Source organism: Acanthaster planci, linkage group LG02 (genome assembly GCF_054643075.1).
Source record: "Acanthaster planci isolate LZ-2023a linkage group LG02, COTS_SCS, whole genome shotgun sequence".
NCBI classification, from domain to species: Eukaryota; Metazoa; Echinodermata; class Asteroidea; order Valvatida; family Acanthasteridae; genus Acanthaster; species Acanthaster planci.
Genome location: NC_141778.1, coordinates 11,310,865 through 11,323,633, shown reverse-complemented (window position 1 = coordinate 11,323,633; position 12,769 = coordinate 11,310,865). Strand labels below are relative to the sequence as shown.

The 12,769-nt window shown below is 40.6% G+C and overlaps 1 protein-coding gene across 1 annotated transcript; it reads right to left on the bottom strand.

Moving 5' to 3' along the window:
• Window positions 1–956: 956 nt before the first annotated feature.
• Window positions 957–12,734, bottom strand: LOC110978286 (elongation factor 1-alpha). Its single transcript, XM_022233166.2, has 8 exons — window positions 12,630–12,734; window positions 6,508–6,704; window positions 5,977–6,156; window positions 5,129–5,296; window positions 4,154–4,282; window positions 3,310–3,469; window positions 2,701–2,957; window positions 957–2,132 (listed from the first exon to the last, which is right to left on the bottom strand). Exons 2-8 carry the CDS (start codon window positions 6,649–6,651, stop codon window positions 1,776–1,778), a joined length of 1,395 nt encoding a protein of 464 aa, XP_022088858.1. The 5' UTR covers window positions 6,652–6,704; window positions 12,630–12,734; the 3' UTR covers window positions 957–1,775.
• Between the last annotated feature and the right edge of the window lie 35 nt (window positions 12,735–12,769).

Sequence of the window (12,769 nt, the reverse complement as noted above, 5' to 3'; positions counted from 1 at the left end):
CATTGAATAGCACGCCCTCGTGAAGTCTGATGAGCAAGCAGCCAGTGCGTTTCGCTTGTCCCTCAACAGAGCGCTGGGAAGAACAAAATGCATAACGTAATTTCATGGAGCAATTGTTGGATACTTCATTTGATTAAAAGCAATAACGGGTCCAAAGCGTCCACGCGTGGATTAGTAACCAAAAAATTGTGAAACTGTCCTTTCTAGCGCCCTGAATACAGTTGTCCCTGCCGTCATAGTCACCGTAGCTTCATATCCAGACCACCACTCCGACCTGTCACTCATGTGGCGAACACGAAGAACAATTCTGCAGGATCCAATTGAATACTAAAAGGACCGAGAGCTCAACACAGATTCCACGAGTCTGGTCACGGTACCAGGTTTGGGTGGGGCATTCGTGCCTACTACACGTCATCATAATGTATAGTGTTCACTGATTCTTTCCACAAGTCACAAGAAAATGGTATAAAATACACATTTCAAATAATCAACTTTGTGCGACAAACAACTTGAATAAATGAGTGAACTGTGGACAATCGTAACGCCGTTAATTCTCGAAAAGCTCAGGGGCTACTGTATGTACTTTCAATTGAAAGATTCCAATAATTCGAATGCATGTACACGTACTGCGTCAATTGGTTGATAGAAAGACGTCTGGTCAATCTCGTTTTGTTTGCCTTGTCCCTGGTAGAATGAGCATTAGATCTCACTCAACTTTACATTTCATTAACTAGCCGACACCAGCGATCCTCTTTTACTGTTTTAGCCTAGAGCAAGTGCCAAGTCGGCAAGTCTGATGAAAGGGGTCAGAGAAGACAGATACATATTGTACACCGAGGTTTACTTCATCTGAAGCAAAGAATCCAGTGCATGAACACGAGGCTTTCTTGATACAGAACTCTCTATGTTGACCTACTCGTTAATTCTCAACAAACTCAAGGAAAGAGGTCACACAGTTTTACGTTTCATTTTTTTTCTGTTTATTTTTTTGACTGGTCACCTGAACTGAAATTTGCTTGTGCTTTTTCTTCAATTTTTGAAATCTTTGTTACACCACAAAATAAAAAAAAAATATTAAGATAACGTATTCGGGTTTCAGAGAGGAAGCAAGTTTGAAGTTACGCTTCTTTCTTTTGCTGTACAAGCAACACAACACAGTGAGCACACATTAAGAACAGGCCAAATCTTGGTGGCCTCTCAGAATAAATGACATTCTCCTCATTAAATTGTCAAACTAGGCTTGAATGACATCTAAGCTCACAACTCACACAACGGCAACAGAAATGGTTTGTTGCATCTCTTACTACATGTATTAAGTTTTAACAATGCATGCAGTCATGATTGTTAGTGAAAATAAGTGAAAATGTAAAAGTTCTCCCACTGGGCTGAAAGTTAGAACCAATATTTATTAAATAAATGTGAGGTACTTGATTGTACCTTCTGCATGGTTTAATGGGTGTAGGAATATCAGAATAAGAACCTTACAGTACTTTTTAGCAAGTGCTTTACAATCACAAGTAATTGTGAAATTAATGTACATGTACTCTGGAAGTCCCTGGCTAAAACATGTTTTTCCTTCGAAAGAACTTCCTGTGGTTGATGCTGCTTTCTTTCTGAATATTGGACTTTAAGGGCTTTGCGACTTTAATCAACTGTTTCACTACTTTGTTTTTGTGAACACCAATAAGGACTTTGCTTTTGATTATGTTACGATTTGCTTTCCTGAAGCAAGCCCTCAGTGAGAGCCTGGAGGCAGTGACTGTATGAACCTGCCATCACTTCTTCTTCTGGGCCTTCTGGGCTGACTTGGTGGTCTTTCCGGTTGTCTCCTTCTTGGTGACCTCCTTGATGACACCCACGGCAACCGTCTGCTTCATGTCACGGACAGCAAACCGCCCCAGTGGTGGATATTCACTGAAGGACTCCACGCACATGGGCTTGGAGGGGATCAGACTGACGATAGCTGCATCACCAGACTTTACGTTCTTGGGGTTTTCTTCCAGCTTCTTGCCAGAACGTCGGTCTATCTTCTCCAGGAGCTCAGAAAACTTGCAGGCAATGTGAGCAGTGTGGCAGTCCAACACTGGTGAGTAGCCAGCGTGGATTTGTCCAGGGTGGTTCAGGATGATCACCTGCAGGTGTTATTGAAAAAAAAAATGAACATGCTGCCCTTCCAATGCCAGAGATTTTACTGCAGTCTCATCAGTATGTGTTGTTTATTATCCAGAGGCAGTGCAGCTTTACTATCCAAGTTGATAGTATGCTCCAAAGGAAAAACCTATCACAGTTTTGACTAACTTGAAATCTTCAGTAAGCCTTCAATGAACACAATCACAACTAGGAATTTTGAACTATTTATTCCAACTAACTTTCAAACTACACTTTATTTATTACGGCCTAACAAGCAAAATGAAGATTGGCTTGATAAAAGAAGACCCTTACAGCAAAATACCATTGGAACAAAGGAATCTCTTAGGTGACGAGTATTTCCAGTTCTGCTATCACTCGTTTACTTTTTTGGAACAAGGTTCTGGTTCTATCAAGGTTACATCAGCTGGTCCTTGCAACCGTTTTTTCCTTCAGTCTGTTCTTATAAAGGCCTCTTTCCCCACAAATCGTAACTTTTTAACATATTCCCAAGCATCTACTGCAATTTTACCTCAAACAAATGAGATAGCTGCCTCCCTTGGGTAATCTTACCTGGGCTTTGAAGTTCTCGGCCTGCTTTGGAGGATCGCTCTTGCTGTCCCCTGCGACCATGCCACGCTTGATTTCCTTGACAGACACATTCTTAACGTTGAAGCCAACGTTGTCTCCGGGAAGGGCTTCTGTCAGAGACTCGTGGTGCATCTCCACCGACTTGACTTCGGTGGTGATGTTGGCAGGGGCAAAGGTCACCACCACACCTGGCTTAAGAACGCCCGTCTCCACACGACCCACGGGAACAGTGCCAATACCTGAAGAGAAAACAGGCCTTTCTTCACATGCTCGCATACCAAATTTGAAAGTGGTGAATGAAATATCTAGAATTGTAGCAACATTCACTACACTTAAGTGATGAGGGAGGCGTGGTGGTGATATGCGGGTTCAGGCAGAGCTGGATATGATTGATTCTCCACTTTTCAGACCGGGTCAGTCTGTACATTCCTGCTGTAATCCTATACCACACAACTCGCACAAGAGAAAAAATATCTATATACACGTAGTACAATCCCATGGCAGATCAAGATTCCCAACCTTCCCATCAATCCCCCCCCCAAAGAGAAATATAACAAAAGACCTCCCAGGATCAAGTCAAAATGTACAAACCTCCAATTTTGTACACATCTTGCAGGGGCAGACGGAGTGGCTTTTCAACTGGCCGAGATGGTGGAGCAATGGAATCCAGAGCATCCAAGAGCGTCTTTCCGGTCACTTTGCCTGCTTTCTTGTCAGCAGATTGTATTTCCCATCCCTTGTACCAAGGCATCTGCAAACAGACAGACAGCCCAGACATGCAACGGTGATTTAGAATTTGAAGGGATTCAAATAGAAATCTGGCCTCATCCAATACGACTAACTTGGCAATTAAAGGTCACATTTTGCCAGTTGAATTAGCACCAGCCACCTTGTTTCACAGAGAACTGCACTTGAACCCTTTCCTTGTAAAACTTTTGTAGAGTAAACTATTAGTCCTGTATTCATGAACCACTTGCTGCCAGGTTTCATTTTAAGTTGCGTGACGAATTCCCAGGGAATTTTCAAGATTTTCCATTTACAAAATTCTTAAAAAAATCGTAGCTTCATTTACTGGACATTGATACTCTCTGACAACATCTATCAGACAGACAACTGAACCAATTTTTGGCAATTCCCAGTCTTTTGTTCCGAGTACGGTCTTTGTTACAAGGCCCAGCTCCTTTGTCCGATTGGACAGATAAAGCCAACGTCTCCGGTACTGGGCAACCCAGCACAAAGTGGTTAAAATTAAGAGAGTCAGAAAGAGCGACAATGTCATGAGTCTGGGCATACGCATGAAAGAAACCAAAGTAACTTGCTACCGAGCAAAAAGTTCAGGCCATCTCAGTAACATGCCTCCACTTTTCATAAATGCTCTTTTCCCAGCCACATCTAGCCAATGCCCATTCAGGACACGGGGGGGCTTGCTTATTACCTTGCCAGATGGTTCCACCATGTTGTCACCATGCCAGCCAGAAATGGGTACAAATGCCACTGAAGCGGGGTTGTAACCAACTTTCTTGACGTAGCCACTCACTTCTTTCTTGATCTCATTAAACCGTGCCTGCAAATGAAACAAAATAAAAGCAACTCCTTAAGGCACGGTTTTGCCACCTTTTGAGAGGTGTGCATGTTCACCGAGGAATAAAAAAGGTAAATACATGCATTTGTGATTCATGTAGGCCATATGTCAGTGTTTGCTGCAACATTTTGTACTGTCATTTTATTTTTAATTTTAATACTCCCGAGTCAAATGCTTAAAAGTCCAACCTTCACAGCCAGTGTATACAGTTGAACACCGTAAATACGAGCTAAAATAATAATTGAATAAAGCCCCCTCTAGTGGCATAAGGAACAAAGCCCCCTTTAGTGGCATAAGGAACAAAGTCGTCAAGTCGTCAGTGGTAAAGCTGCCGAGCTACTGCCGAGCGGAGTAGCATTATTGGAGTACTGTCGCACTCCATCAAGATTTTCTGGGATTGAGCTTTTGAAGAGGCGTTTTCAATTGTATTCATTGTAAAAATGCCTTGGACATGGTTTTTGACACTGCGGGTTGATCAGAAGTGCTCGTCTTGTCAGTGTTCTCATCTCAACACAGCTCGTATTAAGTTTTCTCTCATAGGAATATGTACATTTTGAACGAGACTAAAGAAATATGCTTGCAAGTGCAATCTCGTCTCAAGCATGCTAGTGTTATATCGTGTTCGACTGTACATACTCAATAGGAATCACTTAAGTATGAGAACAAATATGACCAACTTCACTTAGAATTTGCCAAGGTGACTTTCACCATTTTCCATGCAATGTGGAGTGAAAAACCAATGTGTTGATGTCATCCAATTGGAGTGATTTCACAACTCTGCCTTTAAAAGTACATGAAGTGACAGGCTTAAGGGGCTACAGCGGTTACCTCACTGTAGGGTGGTTCAGTGTTGTCGATCTTGTTCACACCCACAATCAGCTGCTTGACGCCCAGAGTGAAAGCCAAGAGAGCATGCTCTCGTGTCTGTCCATTCTTGGATATGCCAGCCTCAAACTCTCCAGTGGAAGATGCCACAATCAGGACAGCACAGTCAGCCTTAAAACAAAAGGGGTCTCACATTAGAAACTTGAGCAATTCAACACAATAAATATGTACATGTATATAACCCCCTGGGTGTAGAGGTAGTGTACAGGATTAGTCAATTTTTTAAAATGAGATTGCTGTAGTATCTTTAATATCTCACTGTAAAGAAGTAAAAAAAACAACAGCAGACGATCTGGAAACATTATGCCATGAATGCCGTCATTTTTGAGCAAAGAGAAATTTAATATCTTTACGGCTTTTCCACACAATCTTTGGAAAATGCCATTTGTTTAAATACGATATACATGTATGTATCCTGGAGCAGTACAATTTCACTTATCTAGACATGAATTTATGCATGGCTGAGCACAAGGTCAAACCCACAACCAGGACACAACGCATCCTTTGTTATCATTCACCTTTTACCATTCTTCCTCAATCCTCAAAACCACGTCCAGACTTCGGAGGATTGGGTTCAAAGGTATTCCACTGTTGCAATTTGAGTATCAATTTGTCAAACTTTTCATATAAAAGTTGACAGTCTTTAATTGTCTTTAATTCAAGTTATGACTGGGTACTTACAATTGGCTACATTACCGCAAATTCAACATCCTTTGCATGTGCCATCTACATGCTGAAACAGTATCTTTTAAAGTCATCTTGAGATGCGTTTTGATATTCATTCAATTTACCTGAGAGGTTCCAGTGATCATGTTCTTGATGAAATCACGATGTCCAGGGGCATCAATGACAGTGCAGTAATACTTGGTCGTCTCAAACTTCCACAGAGCGATATCAATGGTGATACCACGTTCACGCTCTGCCTTCAACTTGTCCAGCACCCAGGCATATTTGAAGGAGCCTTTGCCCATCTGTGAAGTCAAAAATTTCTCAAAATTGGACTCCACAGAAATAGACCAGTATGTGAAAAACATGTGGAATGATGGTAAGTTTCTTTTATATGCACAAAGTGCCATCTATCCCTTTATAACAATAAAGTTTTTGGTAATTGGTGCTTAATGGTTTAAGTATGTCTTGATTTGGAAAGAGAAGGGTTGTAGGCTTCAAAATACTAAACAGGCAAGCATTAATGCCTTTTCTTTGATGAAACATATTGATCAACAAGTCATCTTTACACAGACCCTTAGTGGTACATGACAGAAAAACACGACTAAAGATATCAATTGTTTTTATTTCCAATCAAGAACTGCAGAAATTCCTACCTCACTTGCTTCCTTCTCATACTTCTCGATTGTTCTCTTGTCAATACCTCCGCACTTGTAGATGAGATGACCAGTGGTGGTAGATTTGCCGGAGTCTACGTGGCCAATGACCACCAGGTTGATGTGAACCTTCTCCTTGCCCATGTTGCTTTGTGAAGTTGAGCTTCAGGTGCTTGATCAGAATTAACTTCAGAAATCTGCTTTACAGATGGAAAACAATTGAAATTCAGTGTTGCAATATTTAAAAGATAATCAATTTGGCCAAAATCAAAAGCAACTGATATTAACCGAGCCTGTTAAAATCCTGAAAATTCCAGAGTACTACATGTGCAGGTGTATATACATTTTGAAGGTTTTTTTTTTAATTTTTTTCTTTACAAATTTTGGCGACTCTTAGTAAAGCAAGTTGCAGGGACCAGAGAAATTATTTTGTTAACACCGGAGTGTCACAAAAGGAATGGCACAACACAGAAAACATATGAAATCGTGAAAAAGCGATTAGCAAACTTATATAAAAGGTGCCAGGAGCAGATATTTTAGGGATCAACGCCTTGGTATGTAAATTATGTGTTGATGATGTCCAGCCTTGCATGTTTGATCTCTCACTGTAGCCTTGCATGTGTTTCAACTTGCAAGCCTTGTTACAGTTCCAAATGGGTATTGAAAGACTGGAGATTATGTTTGTTTCTGATATTCGTTGTAGGTGGAACGCAGTACAAGGGCTTCGATGCATTTTTGTACAAGGCCTTGTACAATACGTATTCACGTGTATGCACATATACACGTGATCGATGTTATGTCTAAAAGATCTCGCTTATAATTTATCAAATATATTGTGATGTGTTTGAAATAATAAAATTCTTTGTCATATGAAAACATGTTTAATGTGCATTGTGAAAGTATGGATCCAGGGCTTTTTAAAAGGCTTTCCATCGCCATGGATGACAACGAAGCTAAACGGCATGCACATGTAGACCTGTGTGTACCTCCAATAATTGAAGACTCGTCAACTGGAGCCCCCATCCATTTAAGTAGTCTTTCCAACACAAACTGTGTCATGGAGAGACATGTCAATTTAATTTTCGGTCCGTCTTATGATTTTGGACACTAGCTGCACGACACAATTGAACGAGAGTCCGAGTTCACTCGCCCACTGTGGCGCGGCAGCCCGCGCACGAGATGGTCGCTGAAGAAGCATGACGTCATGAAAGAAAACTACGATTGGATAGCTGTGTCTTGCCAAATGTACGTCATGAAATCGCACAGTCTCATTGGCGGGTACGCTAAATCTTTTGCAGCAATATGAATAGTTCAGTGTTGGGCGATTAGTTTGGCTCTTGAGATGAGAGAGTTGTCAAGGTAACTTATTTGGGTGTATTTTTCTCGGGATTGGGAAGGGAATATTTTGGGACGTTTGTGTGATCAATGTAAAAATCATTGCTTTTTAAATCATGCTTTACGTTTGTCATGACTACAGGAAACTGGCCAACAATGTCTCTGTATCGCACTGTAAGCATGCATGACGCATCTGGAGGGGCCGGTGATTAGCCTTGTGATGTGGCTAGAAATTCTTTGGAAACACGCTTGTTTCGTGTACAAGCAGTACATGTACATCTTCAAATTATGTACACAACACAGAAAACCCCAAACAAAGACATGAGATCAATATTTGTGAATGAACCTGCAGAAAACATTTAAGCCTGCAGTGTTTTTTCACCTTGCAACTGTCGGGCTGCAGTCGTATACAATGTACATGTAGTGGAACGCTTGTGACTGTTTTGGCAGGAACTGTACATTGACTGGTTGCCGCATATCCCTCGTGCATTCTTTGGCAAGGGTTTGGCCCAGCGGAAACCAGTGTGTGTTGCACTGCCCACACAATTTGCAAACGCTTGTTATAAATGGTCGTCAACAATGGTTTTTATAAAACGGAATCAATGGGAATTTCACACAATGCGATTTTGCTGTAACAGATTTCCCCCCCCCATAGAAATGTGCACATTTTCGCCAGGACCACAGACCTGTGTTTGTTATTGGCGATTTCATAATAGAGTCGACTATACTAGTTTCCCACTTGTATGCATCACTGATCGATCTACCGGCTATCTAGTTAATTCATCCGCACATGTTCTTGTTGCAACAGTATTTGTCTTTCAAAACAGTTAATACATGTTCTTTTTGAAAGTCAAATGTCCATGAGTGATGAACAAAGAATTGTAATAAAATTTATTGAGAACAAAGAAAATGAATAAACTGGGAAGCAGACTCGTCACCATTGAACGTCAAAGCAATGCAACTCGTAACATGCTTATATATCATAAGAAAATACGCAATTACCAGGGCTAGCGATAAAATGCAGCAATGCAGGTGTAAGTTACTTGCACAAACTTTTTCAACTCAAAATTAAAGTTGAATTTAAATAACCAAAGCCCCTGGACAAAGTTCACTGAATTTGGTCTCAGTCCTCTGGCTGCAGGTACTTTTTATTCTTAGGTCGCATATAAACTCGTTGGTCATCCCCACCGGACCAACCAATATGTCCCAACCACTGGCTTACTTTATGATATATATTTTGTATTTGCTATGAATCACCGTTTGACTGCTATACGAAAACCACACTTGGAGGGCTTCAGAAAAAGAAAATTGTAAAGCAAAATTTCTATGCAAAATTTGGAACGAAATCACTCACTGCAGTGCCCAATTGAGTAAAATTGAACAGACATGGATTATCATATTAAAAACATAATGTATTCAAAATGTTTACTTTTGATATTCTATGTTCACACTGACATATTTTATGCAATAAATATGCATATATCATAATCATTGTTCATCACTCAGTATTTCAATTGTTTTCATACATTTATTGCTCTGACAGTACTACAAGGCAAGGAAAACGTACAACTTGATAGAAAAAATTTACCTCTATTTCAAGAAATTTTCATGGCACATCTTTTAATGTACAGTCAAATCTCGTTAAGTCGAAGCTCAGGGGAATGGACGAAAAGTTCAAGTTATCCGACGTTCGAGTTATCGGAAAATACTCGCTTCAGTGCACATGCAACCTTGCTGGCTTACGGCAGTTGGCCTGCAAGTCGAGTCACACAACGAACTGGATTTTCGGCTATCCTTACTGCAAGTTTTCCTCAAACATCATCATTAAACATGTTTTTACATGTATGTGGAACATTAATAAACAATAAACCAATGAAGTTATGTACCGGTACCTGTGTCTACGTCTTGAGAATTCATTCATTTGCTTTGATTGGGCTGCTACAGCTTAATGCAGCGTGCGGGCAAGTCGGTCAGGGTGTCCGTGCTGGGTCACGTGATATATGTACAAAGCGCTTGATGGCGCATCATTTGTGCCTGATTTAGGCTGCATCCGAATCTCCTGTCTAGATCTAGGTCTTGGTATTCACTCCATTGGAAATGCATGGAGGCGCGCAGTTACAGTTGCTGCCCACCCAGTGCTTGTCGACGTGGCAATGGCAGTCCGTGTGAACATGCTCGGTTCATCAAAGAAAAGTCGTGCGCGCGACAGTAATGACTCATTATGAAGGAAAGCATTCTTTTATCACTTTTTATTCATCATTCTTCAGTGTTTTTGTTTTAACTGGCCTGCCAAAACTTCGAGATAAGCGGCTTTAGTGTTATAGACGTTTCGAGTTACGGATAGTTTATTGTACAAAAAGGCCTATTCTTTTGTCGGGAAAACAGAAAGACATCGACGTACACAGAGCTTCGACTTAAGGGACTTCGGCTTATCAAGATGTTACTGTATTTAGAATACGGAACAATTCAGTTTTGGGTGACCCTTGACCTTTAATTTGCATGTAACATAACCGAGTTTTGAGAATTAATGACATAGCCGATAAGAACCAGGACTTGAAGCTCATTCATCCCATGCTGACCAATCATTTTCATTCTAAGCATTAAGTGACTGGTACCCACTTAAAAATACGGTAAACCCCTACAGTCCCAAATCCTCGGATTTCAGAATTTGCATAAACCCTAGAGGGTTCGGGTTCAGAAAAAATTTCCTTTCTTACTTTCATTTATTTGGAAAATATATCTTTAACACTTTGTCTGTGACAAGTTAAATCACTGCAAGGAAGAAATACCGGCGTCCGTATATGGAAGTCTTCTTGAATTCTTTTCCCAAAATTGTCACATCCTAACCTTTTTTATCACGTAAAACACGGCTAAGACCTTTGGACTTGGCAAACTACATTGTTACAACAGGAACTTTGTATTATCAGGAATGAAAACAATGAGAAATAAAAAGATTTGGACCTTATAATTTCTTTGTCTTAGGCGGAATCTTGAATTAACAGTGCTCTCATCAACGAGGTTTCGACGCATGTACCAACATAGCATGCTTCCTGTGAATGGTCCGCTAGGCCGGCGTGCAACGACATTGTCAACTGGACAACATACAGTTCAAATCGCTATTTGATGAAAGATTGCCTTCGAGTTCATTGAAAGAGCGTTTTTCGATTTGAAGGGGACATTTCCCTTTTCTTCCCCTATGTGAGTACACCCTTTTATTGCTAGAATCTCTGATTCTCATCAGTAATTCATGAACAGGCTAGGTACATTGACATTTTAAGGACAGTTTTTGGGCTGAATTCAGAGGATCTTGACTTGGGGTACAAGCTATTTTAAGTGAAATGAATTAATCGAAGCAAAAGTGTATGGAAGGTACATAGACGGTAGACCCTATCACCCAACCATGTGTAAATGTTAAAAAGGGCGATTAATTACTCGGACTGCCACTGTACTGTGTAAACTCTCAAATTCCACACAAACATGACAGATAGGCCTAAGCCCTATTTTACCTTTAAGACATATGTGAGGCACTGAATGGTTTTCGGAGTCTCAACTCATCAATATTATAAAGTAATAAAAATAGGCCTAGGCCTACAGGCTACAATGTTCATGTGGAAGTGTATATTTTGCCGGCTACAGCAAACGTTTTTCAAAGCTATTTTGCCGGGATGTTTTCCAATTTAGAAAATACCACTTTCAATCGAGCAATGCAGTAATACGATACCGAATGCCTGTGCGAGTGCGAGGTTCCAGGTTCAAACCCCAATGAAGAATTTTTTTCTTGTTTTAGGCCTATAACTTTCTCCTAGCACGGAGTATTTTTAAAAATTATACAAATCTGAAATTTAGGGCGTAGGTCCCTGATTAAGTTTACATTTATCTATTCTTTCTACATTTCGTGGTTTTGAGGATTTTTTTTTAAAGGGAAATAAAGTCCAAAATTTCACAGGTCTGATTTCTGCCCCCTACCCGCATGTTAATGAAAGTGCTGAACAAGACTCAGTAATACATCATAGTCTGATGACGTAATGAGAATTGGCCAATGAAAACACGTCCCGGCCAAATATCGTTCCGGAACTTTAGCCATCACCGGCTAAATACCCAGTGCCTATTCATGTTTTTTTGCTCCATATGTCTGAATAACTTGTTGCCCATGTTGACGCTTCATTGACCTGGAATTAGCATGACCCTTTGGCATGTTCGAGTTAGGGTATCATAACGAAAAAGCCTAGGCCCTTGACCCACATCGACGGACATACGACTTGTCGGAGCAGGGTACAAAAATCACTCGGATTCTTATGATTTTCGGTAGACCTTGGCCCTACTTGGAGTCCTAGGGCTATGCACTTTGAACAAATATATGAAGAGATGAAACAACCGTTCAATTTCAAGGCCATGCCCAATGACTTCTTCAGCATATTTCGACAGCGAATTACAAGAAGGTCTGGCCTGGTCTAACCTGCGGCGTATGAACTTTCAAGCAACCTTAGTATCATTTTAGGCCCAAATTAAAATCCTATAGCAAGTGCGCGATCAATTTGCCACGTCATATACGACTGTCGGACAATGACACATCGAGTCACATGTACAAAATGAAATTCAACATACCGGTCACAAATTTTCACGAAAATCTCACATTTTAAACAAAATATTCCCGAACAAATACTAAGCAACAATCAGCTCAACATTATTTCATTAATCTTAATGCTTTTTTATCCACAGATGACAATTAGGAAAGTTACTTTTCAACGGATAATAGTTTAATACAAGGCATGAAATTCACGACTCACCTTACCGGATGTGCCACGCACGAAAGGACCGACAACGGGCGAGTCAAGCAGTATTTATATGATTGGATAGGGGGTCCCCGTATTGACGTCATAAGCAAGCAATTTGGCCACCCCCTGAAACATTTCGCAATCCGTATGAA

What these genes read in the sequence shown, in the direction of transcription:
- LOC110978286 (XM_022233166.2), bottom strand. Translation starts at nt 6,651, where the DNA reads ATGGGCAAGGAGAAGGTTCACATCAACCTGGTGGTCATTGGCCACGTA. An exon ending in TGATCACTGGAACCTCTCAG is followed by an intron (nt 5,297 to 5,976) that starts GTAAATTGAATG and finishes TTTTGTTTTAAG; the next exon opens with GCTGACTGTGCTGTCCTGAT. An exon ending in CTGAACCACCCTACAGTGAG is followed by an intron (nt 4,283 to 5,128) that starts GTAACCGCTGTA and finishes TTTCATTTGCAG; the next exon opens with GCACGGTTTAATGAGATCAA.